The 13711-nt window shown below is 37.9% G+C and overlaps 2 protein-coding genes across 2 annotated transcripts; one reads left to right on the top strand and one right to left on the bottom strand.

The window, feature by feature from the left end:
• Positions 1-4187: 4187 nt before the first annotated feature.
• On the top strand, positions 4188-9101 carry cunh6orf120 (chromosome unknown C6orf120 homolog). The gene is made up of 2 exons (XM_053314865.1): positions 4188-4264; positions 7246-9101. The coding sequence occupies exon 2, from the start codon at positions 7277-7279 to the stop codon at positions 7829-7831; it is 555 nt and encodes a 184-aa protein (XP_053170840.1). The 5' UTR covers positions 4188-4264; positions 7246-7276; the 3' UTR covers positions 7832-9101.
• A 2648-nt stretch (positions 9102-11749) lies between these two features.
• Positions 11750-12550, bottom strand: mrpl21 (mitochondrial ribosomal protein L21). The gene has a single exon (XM_053314866.1). The coding sequence runs from the start codon at positions 12535-12537 to the stop codon at positions 11953-11955; it is 585 nt and encodes a 194-aa protein (XP_053170841.1). The 5' UTR covers positions 12538-12550; the 3' UTR covers positions 11750-11952.
• Between the last annotated feature and the right edge of the window lie 1161 nt (positions 12551-13711).

Below are 13711 nucleotides of genomic sequence, written 5' to 3'. Positions count from 1 at the left end.
TCTTCATTCATTGTTTTTTGATTTTGTTTTTTTTAGGGGTTGAGAGTCCGACGAGGGGAAACAGGTCTGGACTTTTTAAAAATGGACGTTGACTTCTGCCGTCGAACTCGGACGCCTTAAAAAAAAAAAAAATTTGGTCGACTGGTTTGCAGTTACAAAAAAAAAAAAAAAAAAAGGTTAAAAAATTTAAAAAACAAACAAACAAATAAATAAATAAATAAAAGCTGAAGTGGTGATAAAATAATAAAATGATAAAATAGTGACTTCCACACAAAATGTATCTAATGTGACAGATTATGCAGACTTGTTGAACGAGTATATCTATATAGAATTTACAATTTGATGTGGTATTTTTTTTTTCTTTCTTTCTCAAAGTCATCCAACCTGTTGTTGAGCCCCTCCCCCTCCATTCTCCTGCCCCCCGCCCCCCACCCCTCACCACAACCAACTCCACCTGCGTCCCTCTCCTCCCTCCCCAGATCATTAGTTGTTGGGTTTTTTCTTTTTTTTTTTCTGTTTCTTTTTTCTTTTTTTTAATTTTGTTAAAAACTACGGTTGGTGTTCATTAAAGTGAAAATGGATTCTCAAAACAAATCATGTGAAATTAGTACATTTAATTCATTGATTATTATTTTTTTATGTTATATTATGAGTGAGTGTGTGTGTGTGTGTGTGTGTATGACCCCCCCCCCCCCAAAAAAAAATAAAAAAATTGTAATTTATCAGCTCCTAATGCACTTAACATTTTGTACGATCTGAGACGTTAAAGGACGAGTTCACAATTTTTCAAGTGTGTCGTTAAACACATTTTCTACATAAAACATTAATAAAAGCAGCAAATCAACCAGAGGATGTTATATTTTCGATAAATAACATAAAACCGTGTGTCTTAAATCAACAGTCAGGAGTAAAAATTGAACATTAAAGCTGTTTTTTCTTGTTGTAATCATTCCTCCTGTTCATACTGACCATTAGAAGATGGAAGATCCTTCATAATGTTTACAATGGAAGTGATGGAGGATAAACTCTCAGTCCTTCTGTTTAAAAATGTGTTTAAAAGTTGATCTCAAACTAATATGAAGCTTCAGTCGTCCAAATGAGTCAAATCGTCTTCTATGTTTCAGCGTTACAGTGTTTTTAGTACCAAAGTCTTTTTGTTACTATACTTCCACCACAGCTCAACAGAAGAAACCCAAAGACTCAGACTGTTGAAGAAGCCTTGTGGAGGGACAGAAACAGTCTTTGTGTAGTGTAAAAAATGCATTATAAAGTCTCTGATCAGCTTCTATTGAGCTTCATCAGTGTGAGTTACTATAGTTATTATAGTTACTATGGTAACAGTGTGAGTTAGTCATATTAATGATATCTGACACATTTACGGTCTTTTTAGCATCAGATTCCCTCTTAGTGTTTCCTGTTGAGCTGTGGTGGAAGTATAGTAACAAAAAGACTTTGCTACTAAAAACACTGTAACGTTGAAACATAGAAGATGAAGATTTGACTCATTTGGACGCTGAAGCTTCATATTAGCCTCAGATTAAACTTCTAAATACATTTTTTTTAATACTAAACAATGACTGTTTCTACCCATCACTTTAAATTGACTGCACATTATGAAGGAGATCTTTTACTAGTATGAACAGGAGGAATGATTACAGCTGTTTTAAGACGCACTTGAAAAATGAAAAATCGTGGACTTGTCCTGTTTTTTTTATTAAAGACGTGACGATCGTTAGCAGCACTTAAAACAGATGCAAACTGTTTAAATACATATATACATAACATCTGGATTTAAACCTAATGAGAATAAAATGGTTGCAGATCACAATTTAAAGACATGAGAGCTTAAAATTGGATGATTCCTTTGATGAGGTGTCAGTGTGAGGTCGTTTTTGAGTTTGTGTCGACTGTGTTTTCTTGTTTCGCTCTTTTTTTTTCTAATTTTGACTGAAGTTCAACGATGTGGAATGTCTTTGTGGTTCTGACTTATTATAATAATAATAACTGAGAGGAGAAGCTGTCAGGCAAAAAAAAAAAAAAAGGATGGCTTTGACTTTTGGGAAACTTACATATGCAGTCCAATAAAGTAACACTTGATGATACGTACGGTATCGCTTACTGCAAGACGTTTCTCAAGTGTGTCGCTACTTTTAAAAATATTCCCTCCCGCAGCTTGGTTTTCTTCCCTTTTGCTGAACTGGATATTCAGCAGGGACGAGGTGGAAGCTGTTTCAGGATATTCTGGATATTCAGGTCAGAAGAGGTCTTCTTACATCAATGGAGAGTAACACTACATTAGCATTTGTGGTTGGGTATTTTACAGGTTTCAACTCGCTTATATCAACAGTCAGGAGCTGAAATGAACATTAAAGCAGTTTTTCTTGCTGTAATGATTCCTCCTGTTCATACTGACCATTAGAAGATCCCTTCATCATGTTTACAATGGAAGTGATGGAGGACTAAATCTACAGTCCTCCTGTGTTTGAAATAATGTGTTTAAAAGTTTATCTGAAGCTAATATGAAGCTTCAGCCGTCCAAATGAGTCAAATAGTCATCTTCTATGTTTAAATGTTAGTGTTTTTAGTGCCAAAGTCTTTTTGTTACTATACTTCCACCACAGCTCAACAGAAGAAACCCAAAGACTGAAGCCTCATGGATGGACAGAAACAGTCTTGATCTGAAGCTAATATGAAGCTTCAGGCGGTCCAAATGAGTCAAATCAAGTCTTCTGTGTTTCAATTTGAGTGTTTTTAGTGTCTTCGGCAGTTTGAGTGTAACCTGTACCTACTGAAGTATCATACAGCTCAATGACAGTATTCGATAAGATACCTTGGAGCCCCAATTCAGGGTTCCCACGGGTCCTGGAAAACCTGGAAAATGATTGACCAACTTTCTAGTCATGGAAAAAGTCAAATATCCTGGAAAATTATCTCTATTTCTATTTCTCCTTTGCTTCTCTCTACCTTTCTAAGGGAATGGAAACAGTTAAGAAGGTTTGTAGATGCATAGTCTGTTCTTACGCTGCGTTTAATGGGTAACATTAAGGCACAGCACTTCTACTTCTATCTAGATATTAACCTCTTAATGTTGCTCCAGAATTTGACTTAAAAATGTACAAAGTGATTCTCTCTTTGCTCAGATACAAAATGAAACAAACAAAAAAACTCTGACTAAAGATTCTTGTACATAATCCAGAGTTTGTCATTTTTAAGATAAACCCATTGTAGGTTTGTACCTGCACACGTTTTATTTACTTATATTTTTATAAATGTGCAAATAAACAAAGTAAACATGATGAAGGGATCTTCTAATGCTTGGTATGAACATGACAAAAGATTACAGCAAGAAAAACACACTTAATGTTCATTTTAAACACCTGACTGTTGATTTAAGACTCACTTAAGTAAATGATTTACTTACCCTTTAAACACATGTCTCCAGTAGATGGCGGCAGTGAGTTTCTCTCCTGTAAACCATTCAGTCTATGCTTTAACCACATGTCTCCAGTAGATGGCGGCAGTGAGTTTCTCTCCTTTAAACCATACAGTGTCTGCTTTAACCACGTGTCTCCAGTAGATGGCGGCAGTGAGTTTCTCTCCTTTAAACCATTCAGTCTATGCTTTAACCACGTGTCTCCAGTAGATGGCGGCAGTGAGTTTCTCTCCTTTTTAAACCATACAGTCTATGCTTTAACCACGAGTCTCCACTAGATGGCGGCAGTGAGTTTCTCTCCTTTAAACCATTCAGTCTATGCTTTAACCACATGTCTCCACTAGATGGGGGCAGTGAGTTTCTCTCCTTTAAACCATTCAGTCTATGCTTTAACCACGTGTCTCCACTAGATGGCGGCAGTGAGTTTCTCTCCATTAAACCATACAGTGTCTGCTTTAACCACGTGTCTCCACTAGATGGCGGCAGTGAGTTTCTCTCCTTTTTAAACCATACAGTCTATGCTTTAACCACGTGTCTCCACTAGATGGCGGCAGTGAGTTTCTCTCCATTAAACACGTGTCTCCAGTAGATGGCGGCAGTGAGTTTCTCTCCTTTAAACCATACAGTCTATGCTTTAACCACGTGTCTCCAGTAGATGGCGGCAGTGAGTCTCTCTCCTTTAACCACGTGTCTCCAGTAGATGGCGGCAGTGAGTTTTCTTTCTTCCATCACAGGATTTAAAAAAGGAAGAAGCCGAAGAAGAAGTGAACTTTGTTTCCAGCAGGTTTGTGAGTGTTTGCATGAAGATGCTGGTGAAGAAATGACAGCTGTGTAAGTACACGAAGCTCCGTTTTAATATGCATGTTAATTCGTAGCATAATTAAGAAGTATAAAGTCATTTCATAGCCTTTATTTTACTCTATAAACTAAAACAGCTCAGGCTTGAACAGGCTTAGCTGCGTGCTGGCTGCTAACTCGAGCTAACGTCACTCTTTATTTTATTAAATAATATAGAAAATCATTGAGTTTATAGATATTTTACCAGATAGTTAATTAACGTGTGACGCTTGGTTTGTGTTAGTTTATTTAGATATGTTACCGTGTCAGAGTAATAAAAGGTGATATTGGTGAGATCTCAGCCTGTTAGCATTAAACTAATAGAGTATAAAAGATGTTCATTTAATTATTTTTATTTTTTATATGCTAAGAAATTACTTAAATAGTTTTAAAATGTAACGTTAAAGCGGATTATTGGCGGTTAATCTGTTATAATGACCGTTAAAACCGTTAAAACGTCAAGAGACGGTTTATTTTTAGCTTTTAATTAAATTAAATTAGTTTCATTTGAGACTCAGATCAGGTTTTAACAGGTGCAACTGGGTCAAATACTCAGCAGGTAACAGTTGTGTTTTTTTTTTACTCTAGTCTGTTTTATATACAGTCTTCCCACAGTCATGAAATACCTGGAAACGTTTTTAAATCAGAAAAACAGTTTTCCAGGCCTGGAAATGGCTTGAATTAGGGATGACCTGATATAAAAGATAACAGATATAAGACAGGCTGCATGAACATGGACCCCCCACTTTTAAATGGGATTCATTTAATATGAATGTACTAATCATCAACATCTATATTTAGCTTTTTAATATCTTCTAACTTGTGATCTGAGGCCAAAGGCTTCCTCTGGGATGTAATTATAAAATGCATCCGTCATTTAGTGAGATCAACGTGTCTAAACACCTGTTAAAAGGCTCCAGAATACAGGAAATGACATCTACTCTGAAAAGTTGACAGCTCTGGTTCTGATGTTCAACAAAAGATTGGGATGTAGGGCAGGTAAAAACCCGATACTGTTCCCTATAGTCAATATGTGGGCCTACCTTTGTTAAACTACTTAAATGAAGTCATGGAAATGGTGTAAAATATTATGGAATAGTTATGGAAATTCATTGGTAATAATATGTGGGAACACTGTTTATTAGATATCAGTCAGCTGCCTCGGAGGTTTTCTTATCAGGCTTATGGAGCTAAAGTTCAGTATCAGCTGAAAACAGGTCTTACAACATTAATATTGTTTGTAGCTTTACCCTGAAGGACAGAGAGAGAGAGGGAGGGAAAAAAAGGTGGATTTCACTCATTTTATGGCTTTAAACTCACAGCACTTTTCTACATCCAGTCATGTTGTTAGTTATAGTTGTGTAAAGCTCCTTTTGTCACTTAAAATAAAGATAGAAAAGTTATTTTTGCCTTCTTTTTTTAATACAATCACACAAAATTGCCTTGTCCTATTTTGTTAATCTAGTCCAGATTTTAGTTTCCATATGTCATAAATATGCTTCTAATTGGACTTTTGAGGATTATACTTAGTCTTATATGGTCTTGATGGAGAAATAAAAGTGAAATTGCCACCTTTTTTTCAGGTTTCATAAATCTGAATGTGGTTTAAAGAGTGTTAAGGTTTTTGGCATGATGTCTAACAGACACTTAAGCCGTATCATGATAATCTAGTCTTATATCACAATGTCAGTGTAATGTCATTATATTGCCCAGCCCGATAATCAATGTTGAAAATAATCTTTAAAACAGGCTGGAAACTTTGGGGGTATTTATGGGTAGTTTTCCAGTGTAGGAGTACTGAGGCTGGGGGAGGTATCAGGTGTTTAGCAGGTCGGAAAAGTTATCCACTAAAGGTCAGTGACTCACTCCAGAAACTCTTTTACTCATTAAGCAACGGCTGCAACTAACGATTATTTTCCATTATTGATTAATCAGCTAAAAAACACAAATTCCCAGAGGTTGACTTTTTGTAGACTGCTTATAAACTTGTTCTGTTTGGCCAACAGTCAAAAACATAAAGATAATCAATTCATAAAGATATACAACACATATAATTAGAAGAATTATCACATTTAAGAATCAATAAATCACTTAAAACAATTATTTGACCATTGAAATTGTTGGTGGTTAATTTAGTCTTTTAAAAAAACATGTTAAACACATTAATACATAAAACACACTTAAACTGAGAATCACACAAACACAATAAAACACACCAAACATCTTTTATATGACAAAAAAACCCAACAATTCAGTTTGTAACTTTTTCCAGAGCTTTTGATCATCAGACTCTTCCTCATCTCACGGAAACACTGTAATTAAAATAACAAGTCTTACAGGCTTACAGCACTAAACATATAAACAACACTGAGCATATCCTTTACAACAATGTTAGCAATGAGAGACTTTTGTTCCAAATGTTGACGTACTAGTTTAGCGTCAGGTCAGTACCAGTCACATGAGACATCAGCTTTTTGTCCGCGTAAAACCACGATAGCTCAACTCTGCTCCACATATTTCACACCTGACAACATTATCCTTTACTTTCTGGAAGCTTTTAAACCACGCTGGACTTTTGTGTGGCTTCGTCTGCATCATGTTCCCTCCAGTCAGCTAGCTAGCAGGCTAACTTACTAGCTAGCAGGCTAACTTACTAGCTAGCAGACTAACTTACTACCGAGTCAAAGTAGCTGAGGGAGGGCAGCAGTAAAAATTCACTCCGTGTCACAATAAATTCAACACAAGGTGGAGGTGGTTTACACAAGCTTACAGCTCCTCCTAGTGGCTGAAAGGGAGAATTGCAGCAGCTGTTAATGAACCCTTCATACTAAACCACACAGTTCAACTCTTGATTTAAGTTTTTCAATGAAGCACAAACATCAAAGTTAGACCTGCGAACGATTAGTTATTTGGTTTTAACGATCCATCCTTCATGTCTCAGCAGCTGATTCTCTCGTCCATCTCGTTGTTTTCAGGCTGTCTGACTGATCAACAGATGCCTTCATCATGATGCTGAGCTGCAGCGGTCTGGTCGTCGCCCTCCTCCTCTCAACGGCCCGAGGCTTCCTGAACTTCTCGGAGGATGACGTCCCTGATGAATGGGTGCTGCTGCACGTGGTCCAGGGCCACATCGGGGCGGGGAACTACAGCTACCTGCGCCTCAACCACGACGGCAGGATCATCCTGCACATGCGCAGCCTGAAGGGCGATGCTGACTTGTACGTGTCCGACAAGACGCTGCGGCCGAGCTTTGACACCTACAAGCTGCAGTCGGTGACCTGCGGCCAGGACGTGGTGGTGGTGCCGGGGGACTTCACGAGGCCCGTGGGCATCGGGATTTACGGCCACCCGTCGTACAAGGAGAGCGAGTTTGAAATGCGGGTGTTTTACGATCAGACGGTGCTGCAGGACCCGTTCGAAAAGGGCTTGAACCCATTAGACGACGGACACCCGCAAAACAGGTCGCCTCAGTCCACGGACGAGGACTTTCAGGAGGAGGAGTCGATCTTTTGGACGATCCTAATCGGACTTTTGAAGATTATACTTGAGATTTTGTTTTGAAAGTGGGTTTTTTTTCTTTCCTTCTTTTCTCTCTCTCTGCTGCTGCTGCTGTATCAGAAGGAGGAGATTACTTCCTGTGTGTTGGCTCAGTTAGTTTCAATTAATTAAAAGATTATTTTTCTTTTCAATCTGTACGGATGGGAATGTGTCACGCCAGACTCCAGTGGGAACTCAAGCATTTAAACATATTTCCTTTTACTTGTGATCAAACATACAAACATAACACCTTAAAAACAGTTGAAGTTAAATCTGTTTCCAGTCATAAGTCTCTGTGTTTGACGATACTCACATGAATGAATTTAACAGGGTGTTTTTTTGCCTTTTTCATACACAGAGAGAATGAAGTGCATTAAGGTTCAAAAACAGGTTTCTACATTTGAGCCTCTGGGTGACAAAAAAAAGGTCAAGAGGTTAAACATTTGTGGCATCTTTTTAAAGGAGCAGTTTGTAGAATTTAGTGGCACCAAGTAGCACAGACTTTGCCGAAATTTAATATATTAAATAAGTTTTAATTAGAGTTAAATCACCTTTATATCTACTGAGGGTTTCTACAGTAGCTCATAATGGTTTCACTTTGTGGCACTAAATTTTACGCACTACTCCTTTTTAAAAGAAGTTAATACAACACCCACATGTCCATAATTATTATGTTTAGAGAGTTATCGGTCGCTGTGATGATTCCTCCTGTTCATATCGGCTCTAAAGTGATCATTTCCTACCTCAACTACAATATAAGAGACAGGAGGATAGATTAAATCTGTGGTCCTCATTGAGTCTCTGTCCAAGGATCTTTACATCTTCTACGTGTCTTTATATTCTCGTGTCTTTATTCAGAGCTGGCAGGAAAACGAGGGAAGAGAGAGAACGATAATCCTGCTGGACCGGGAATCGATGTAGAGGGTTATCATTTCATCATCAGCATTTAAAGACGACAATCTGATAATCAGTTAAAACAAAAAGAGACAAAAGTTGGACTAAAATACAAGAGTAAAAAAAGAAAGATCTGGAGTATCAAACTTTCCTTTTTTTTTATTTCTGGAGGCTTTTACGACCTGATTTCATCACCAGGAACTGAAATTAATTAGTCGTTACCGATGTTTAAATGTTAATTTAACAGATTCCCTGATGGACAGACAGCCAAACTTTTATCTGTTGTCTATTGGAGGTAATTCAGTGCGGTTATTGGGCTTATAAGGGGCATTTATGGACTACACAGCAGACTGCTAATAGAAAGAAGCAGGGTGACGGCTGAATGGTTAAATATGTGTAGAATAAATAAGTGCTATAAGACAGTTTAAACTCCGGCTGATCAGTGCAAATTTAGCCATATTATCCGATTTTTTAAAAAAAATGTTAAAAATTCATATTAGAGCTGCAACTAAAGATTTATTATCGGTGAATCTGTTGCTTATTTTCTCAATTTTAATCAATTTCAGTTAATAGTTTAGTGTGTGGAGTTCACTCACTTCCTGATTCATCGACTAATCGTTGCAGCTCTAGTTTCTTTTGTGTGTGTCTCGGCTTTTACGACCTGATTTTATCACCAGGAACTGAAATTAATTAGTCCATACCGATGTTTAAATGTTAATTTAACAGATTCCCTGATGGACAGACAGCCAAACTTGTATCTGGTGATCGGGCTTATCAGAGACGTTCATAAAACAGCTTAAACTCCGGCTGATCGCTGTAAAATTTATCGGATTATCTGATAAGTGGATTTCTTTAAGGGCTGCAATTTAAGATTTATCATCAGTGATTCTTATTTTCTCAATTCTTTGCCCGAGTGGAGCGATACGAACACAGACGATTCACCTCCACACAATCTTTCATGATAGATACCTGCTTTGATTTCTGTTTTACCTCCGCCTGTATTAATTAAACTCTGCATCCGTCACAGTGTCTTTAAGCTAAGAAGGAGTCGCTTCGTAAAGCCGCAGTGAGGAACGATCACAGCGACTAATAACTCTGAACATGTGAGTGTTTTAAAAGACGCTCAGCTCTGACTGTGAATGAAAGAAACCGCCTTGTCTTAAACTCTGTGTGTGTGTTTGTGGAAACTGAAGCAATACAATCGTCTTCAACCATTTTTGGGAAATAGTTGTTTGTTGGACGTTAGAAGTAAAGTCGACCCGCTGACCGTCGATGATTCATCAAAGCAGACGGAGGTTCTTAGTTGGCTGTTTTTCTTTAGTTTAGACTCCACGTAGGGAAACGTCTGGTGTGTGGAGACATTTTTTATTTTTTAATCGTCTGCTTTGATTCTTGATTATTTATTTGGTGAGAAAACAGAAAAAACCTGTCACACAATTTCCCTGAAGCTCAATGTGATTACGGCTGCAACTCATTGTGGATAAATCTGTTCATTATTTTCTCAATGAATCGATTTAGTTTGTTCTTTTTAAAACATCCACAAGTCAAAGTGAATCAGTTGAATGTCATAAAAAAGAAAGAAACTGGAAAATATTCACATTTGAGAAGCTTGAATCAGAGAATTTGGACATTTTTTATCTTCAAAAAATGACTTCAACTGATTAAGCAATGATTAAAATAGTTAATTCAATAGTTGGCGATTAATTGATTAATTGATTAATCATTGCAGCGTTTACTTCATTTTACTGTAATGAAAGAGCCAAAAATGCAGCAAATTCTTACACTTTGGGAGCTTAAAACCATCAAATATTTGGGATTTTTGCTTTAAAAATGACTTGATTGTTGAAATAGTATAGAAGGAATCATCTGTGTGTCGATTAATCGATTAATCGCTGCAACTCTACATCAGCAGCATCGTTTCATTTGGTGTCAGAACAGAAGATATTCACATTTGAGAAGCTGGAATCAGAGAATTTGGACATTTTTTATCTTCAAAAATGACTGGCTGGTTAAGCAATGATTAAAATAGTTGATTGATTCAGTAGTTGTCGATTAATCGATTAATCGTTGCAGATTTAAATTGTTTACTGTAATGAAAGAGCCAGAAATGCAGCAAATTCTTACATTTTGTGAGCTTAAAACCATCAAATATTTGGTATGTTTGCTGTAACAATGACTTGATTGTCTAAACAGTTGTGAATTAATCATGTGTATTGATTAATCGTGCAGCTCTACATCAGCAGGAACGTTTCATTTGGGTTTTTTTTTTCGCCTGTTGGACGAGCTCCTGATTTTTTTTTGAACGTCACCTCGAGGATCATCAGGAGTTACTTTACGAGTCGACTCGTCACCACTGAGCAGAAATTGTTCTAACTGTGCCTTCAGATCAGTTGTCTGCAGGCTTCCTGTCACCCAGACACGAGTCAATTATCAGGTTTCTTAATAAAGCAGCTGTTTGTCAGACTGTTAAACGTCCTCTGTCTCGTAATTTGTGTTTTTTTTTGTGTGTTTCAGGCTGAATGAAGCTTGTTAGTTTGAATCTGAAGCCATAAAACCTGTCAGTATACAGAACATCACTATATGATTATATGTCTCTAACAGCTTATCTAGGAGCTACACTTATGTCTATTTTCATTATTGATAATTCTTTCAATTAATCGTTAAGTGAAATATCAGAAAAATACTGAATGTACATGAGAAGCTGTCAAATCTCAGATATGTTCTACTTTATAGGGATTTAAAACCGAAAAAAGGAGCAAGAAATCAACTAGATGATGTTATAGTTTTGATAAATTTTGTAAAAACACATTTATAGACTAAACTGTTTCTACCCTCCATCACTTTACATCGAAAGCACATCATGAGGGAGATATTTTAATAGTCAGTATGAACAGGAGGAATGATTACAGTGAGGATCTTTAACGTTACTCATTTTGCACCTTTTAGTTACTTTTCCATGACTCTAAAACTAGAACATTAGTGTCACCAGCAGGGTTCACTCTCTTTACAGGTTTTACCGGTGACAAAGACGCATTAAATATCTTTCAGTCACATTTCTGCAAACAATTTATTGAATTATTTACAATAACAAAAAAAAAGCAATGTCTGCTCCACAGTCTTTAGTTTGTTGCTGCATTAAAGCAACTCTGAGTGAAACCACAGTTATCGACATGTTTCTTTACATATTTATAACCATGCAGAGTCAGTCAGTCTCTGTGTGTGTGTGATCATCTTCCTCCTCCTCTTCATCATCATGTCAGTGTTGGGTTGAGCTGGATGCTGTTGATCCTCAGCACAGTCTGAGGTTGGATGATGATCTTCTTGCGCTGGAACCGGTGTCTCCTCCAGAACCTCATGTGTATCTTGGGCCAGGACTCGGTCTTCTCTATGACCGTGGCTTCAACCCGGACCAGCTCCTTCCCGAGCACCGGCCTCCCGATCAAGGTGAAGTCTTCCGCACCGACCAGCAGCACCTTCTCCATGCGGATCCGCTCCCCGCAGTCCGCCTCGATGTGGTTCTCGATGAGGATCAGGTCCTCGGCGGTGACTTTCCACTGGCGGCCGGAGAAGTGAACCACGGCGAAGATGCGACCGAAGTCCTGCTGTTGGATGATCCGGTTAACGGTGCTGACTGTGGCGGCGTGCCGGGCCTGCAGCGCGTCCTCCGGCTGCACGCGGGGCTCCGACCACGGAGGGCTGGACAGCGAGGTGTTGGGCACAATGTCCCCGCTCACGGTGCTCTGCAGCCGGGCAGCAGCGGGCAGCAGGAGTCGGTGTTTGGGGAGAAACAGGCTGCTTGTCCTCCACAGAGCCGCACAACTCCTGGTCAGCGCCATCTTTCAGGAAGTGTGTGCAGCTCACTCTTCTTCTTCTGCTTCTTCTATTGGTGTTTATTGGCAACCAACTTTTAGGTGCATTTACCGCCACCTACTGGACTGGAGTGTGGAACATGAAATGGTAAGAAATATAACAAAAATAACTAAATAAATAACAAACAAACAAAAATAAATAAAGTAAAATTTAAAAAAAAAACAATACCCAACCTTATCTTCATTCAAGGGCCACATACAGCCCAATATGATCTGATGAGGGCCACATCATTAAAAAGATGGAAGGAAGGAAGGAAGGAAGGAAGGAAGGAAGGAAGGATGGAAAGCTGGATGGATGGAAGGAAGGAAGGAAGGAAAGATGGAAGGAAGGAAGGATGGAACAGCATGTAAGGATTAGGGCTCTTGTATTGGATTGAATTAAATTGAACAGGTGTATCTAATGTAACGAAGTAGCCAGTGACTGTATCACCATAGCATCGTCCCTAAATGTAAGTATATGAATACAGGAAATGGGATTCAAATCGAAAACATTTTAATGGCATATTTATATTGTTTTATGCGAGGCGATACTCATCCCTACAATACTGTTGTGATATCGATATCAAGGTTTTTGGTAAGAAAAAAATCATTGTCACACCATGTGCTATTTTAAAAAATAATTTCTTTGCTTTTCCTCTTTGAGGCCATGACCACATAAATGGATTTATTTTCTCATTGACCCTACATGTGATGAGACTCATTCTGTTCATGTACACGGTGAAAAAAATAAAACTCAACTTCAAAAATGTCTCCAGCAGGATCTCTTATGTCAGCAGTGATTTGTGTTATTCTTTGTTTATACACTAACCCTAACCCTGTAGGGTGGATCAGGGTAATGTGGGACACCTTTTGCAATTCTGACTTGTTACATATTTACATATGAATCCAATACATTATATCAACACCTAATATCATTATGAAATCCCCGAGATGTTTCCTTGTTAAACCAGAAGATATCACTCAAAAAGGAAAATGACACTTAGCCTATATAAAGTTCCTTGTGTCAAATGGTTTCAGAATGTGTTTGTTTTATAATGTGGGACACTATTTTCTAGACTTAGAAATACTTTGATTTATGCAAAGCAACCTTATCTGTCAAAACTTTCTGAAATGCACATACCCATATTTGGTCTTTTAATTT

This window comes from Scomber japonicus, unplaced genomic scaffold (genome assembly GCF_027409825.1).
Source record: "Scomber japonicus isolate fScoJap1 unplaced genomic scaffold, fScoJap1.pri scaffold_441, whole genome shotgun sequence".
Lineage (NCBI taxonomy): Eukaryota > Metazoa > Chordata > Actinopteri > Scombriformes > Scombridae > Scomber > Scomber japonicus.
Note: the sequence above shows the minus strand (reverse complement) of the source record. Positions and strands in the feature narration are given on the sequence as shown.

Bases quoted from the DNA above. Each gene is read 5' to 3' on its own strand.
- cunh6orf120 (XM_053314865.1), top strand. From the start codon at position 7,277: ATGATGCTGAGCTGCAGCGGTCTGGTCGTCGCCCTCCTCCTCTCAACG.
- mrpl21 (XM_053314866.1), bottom strand. From the start codon at position 12,537: ATGGCGCTGACCAGGAGTTGTGCGGCTCTGTGGAGGACAAGCAGCCTG.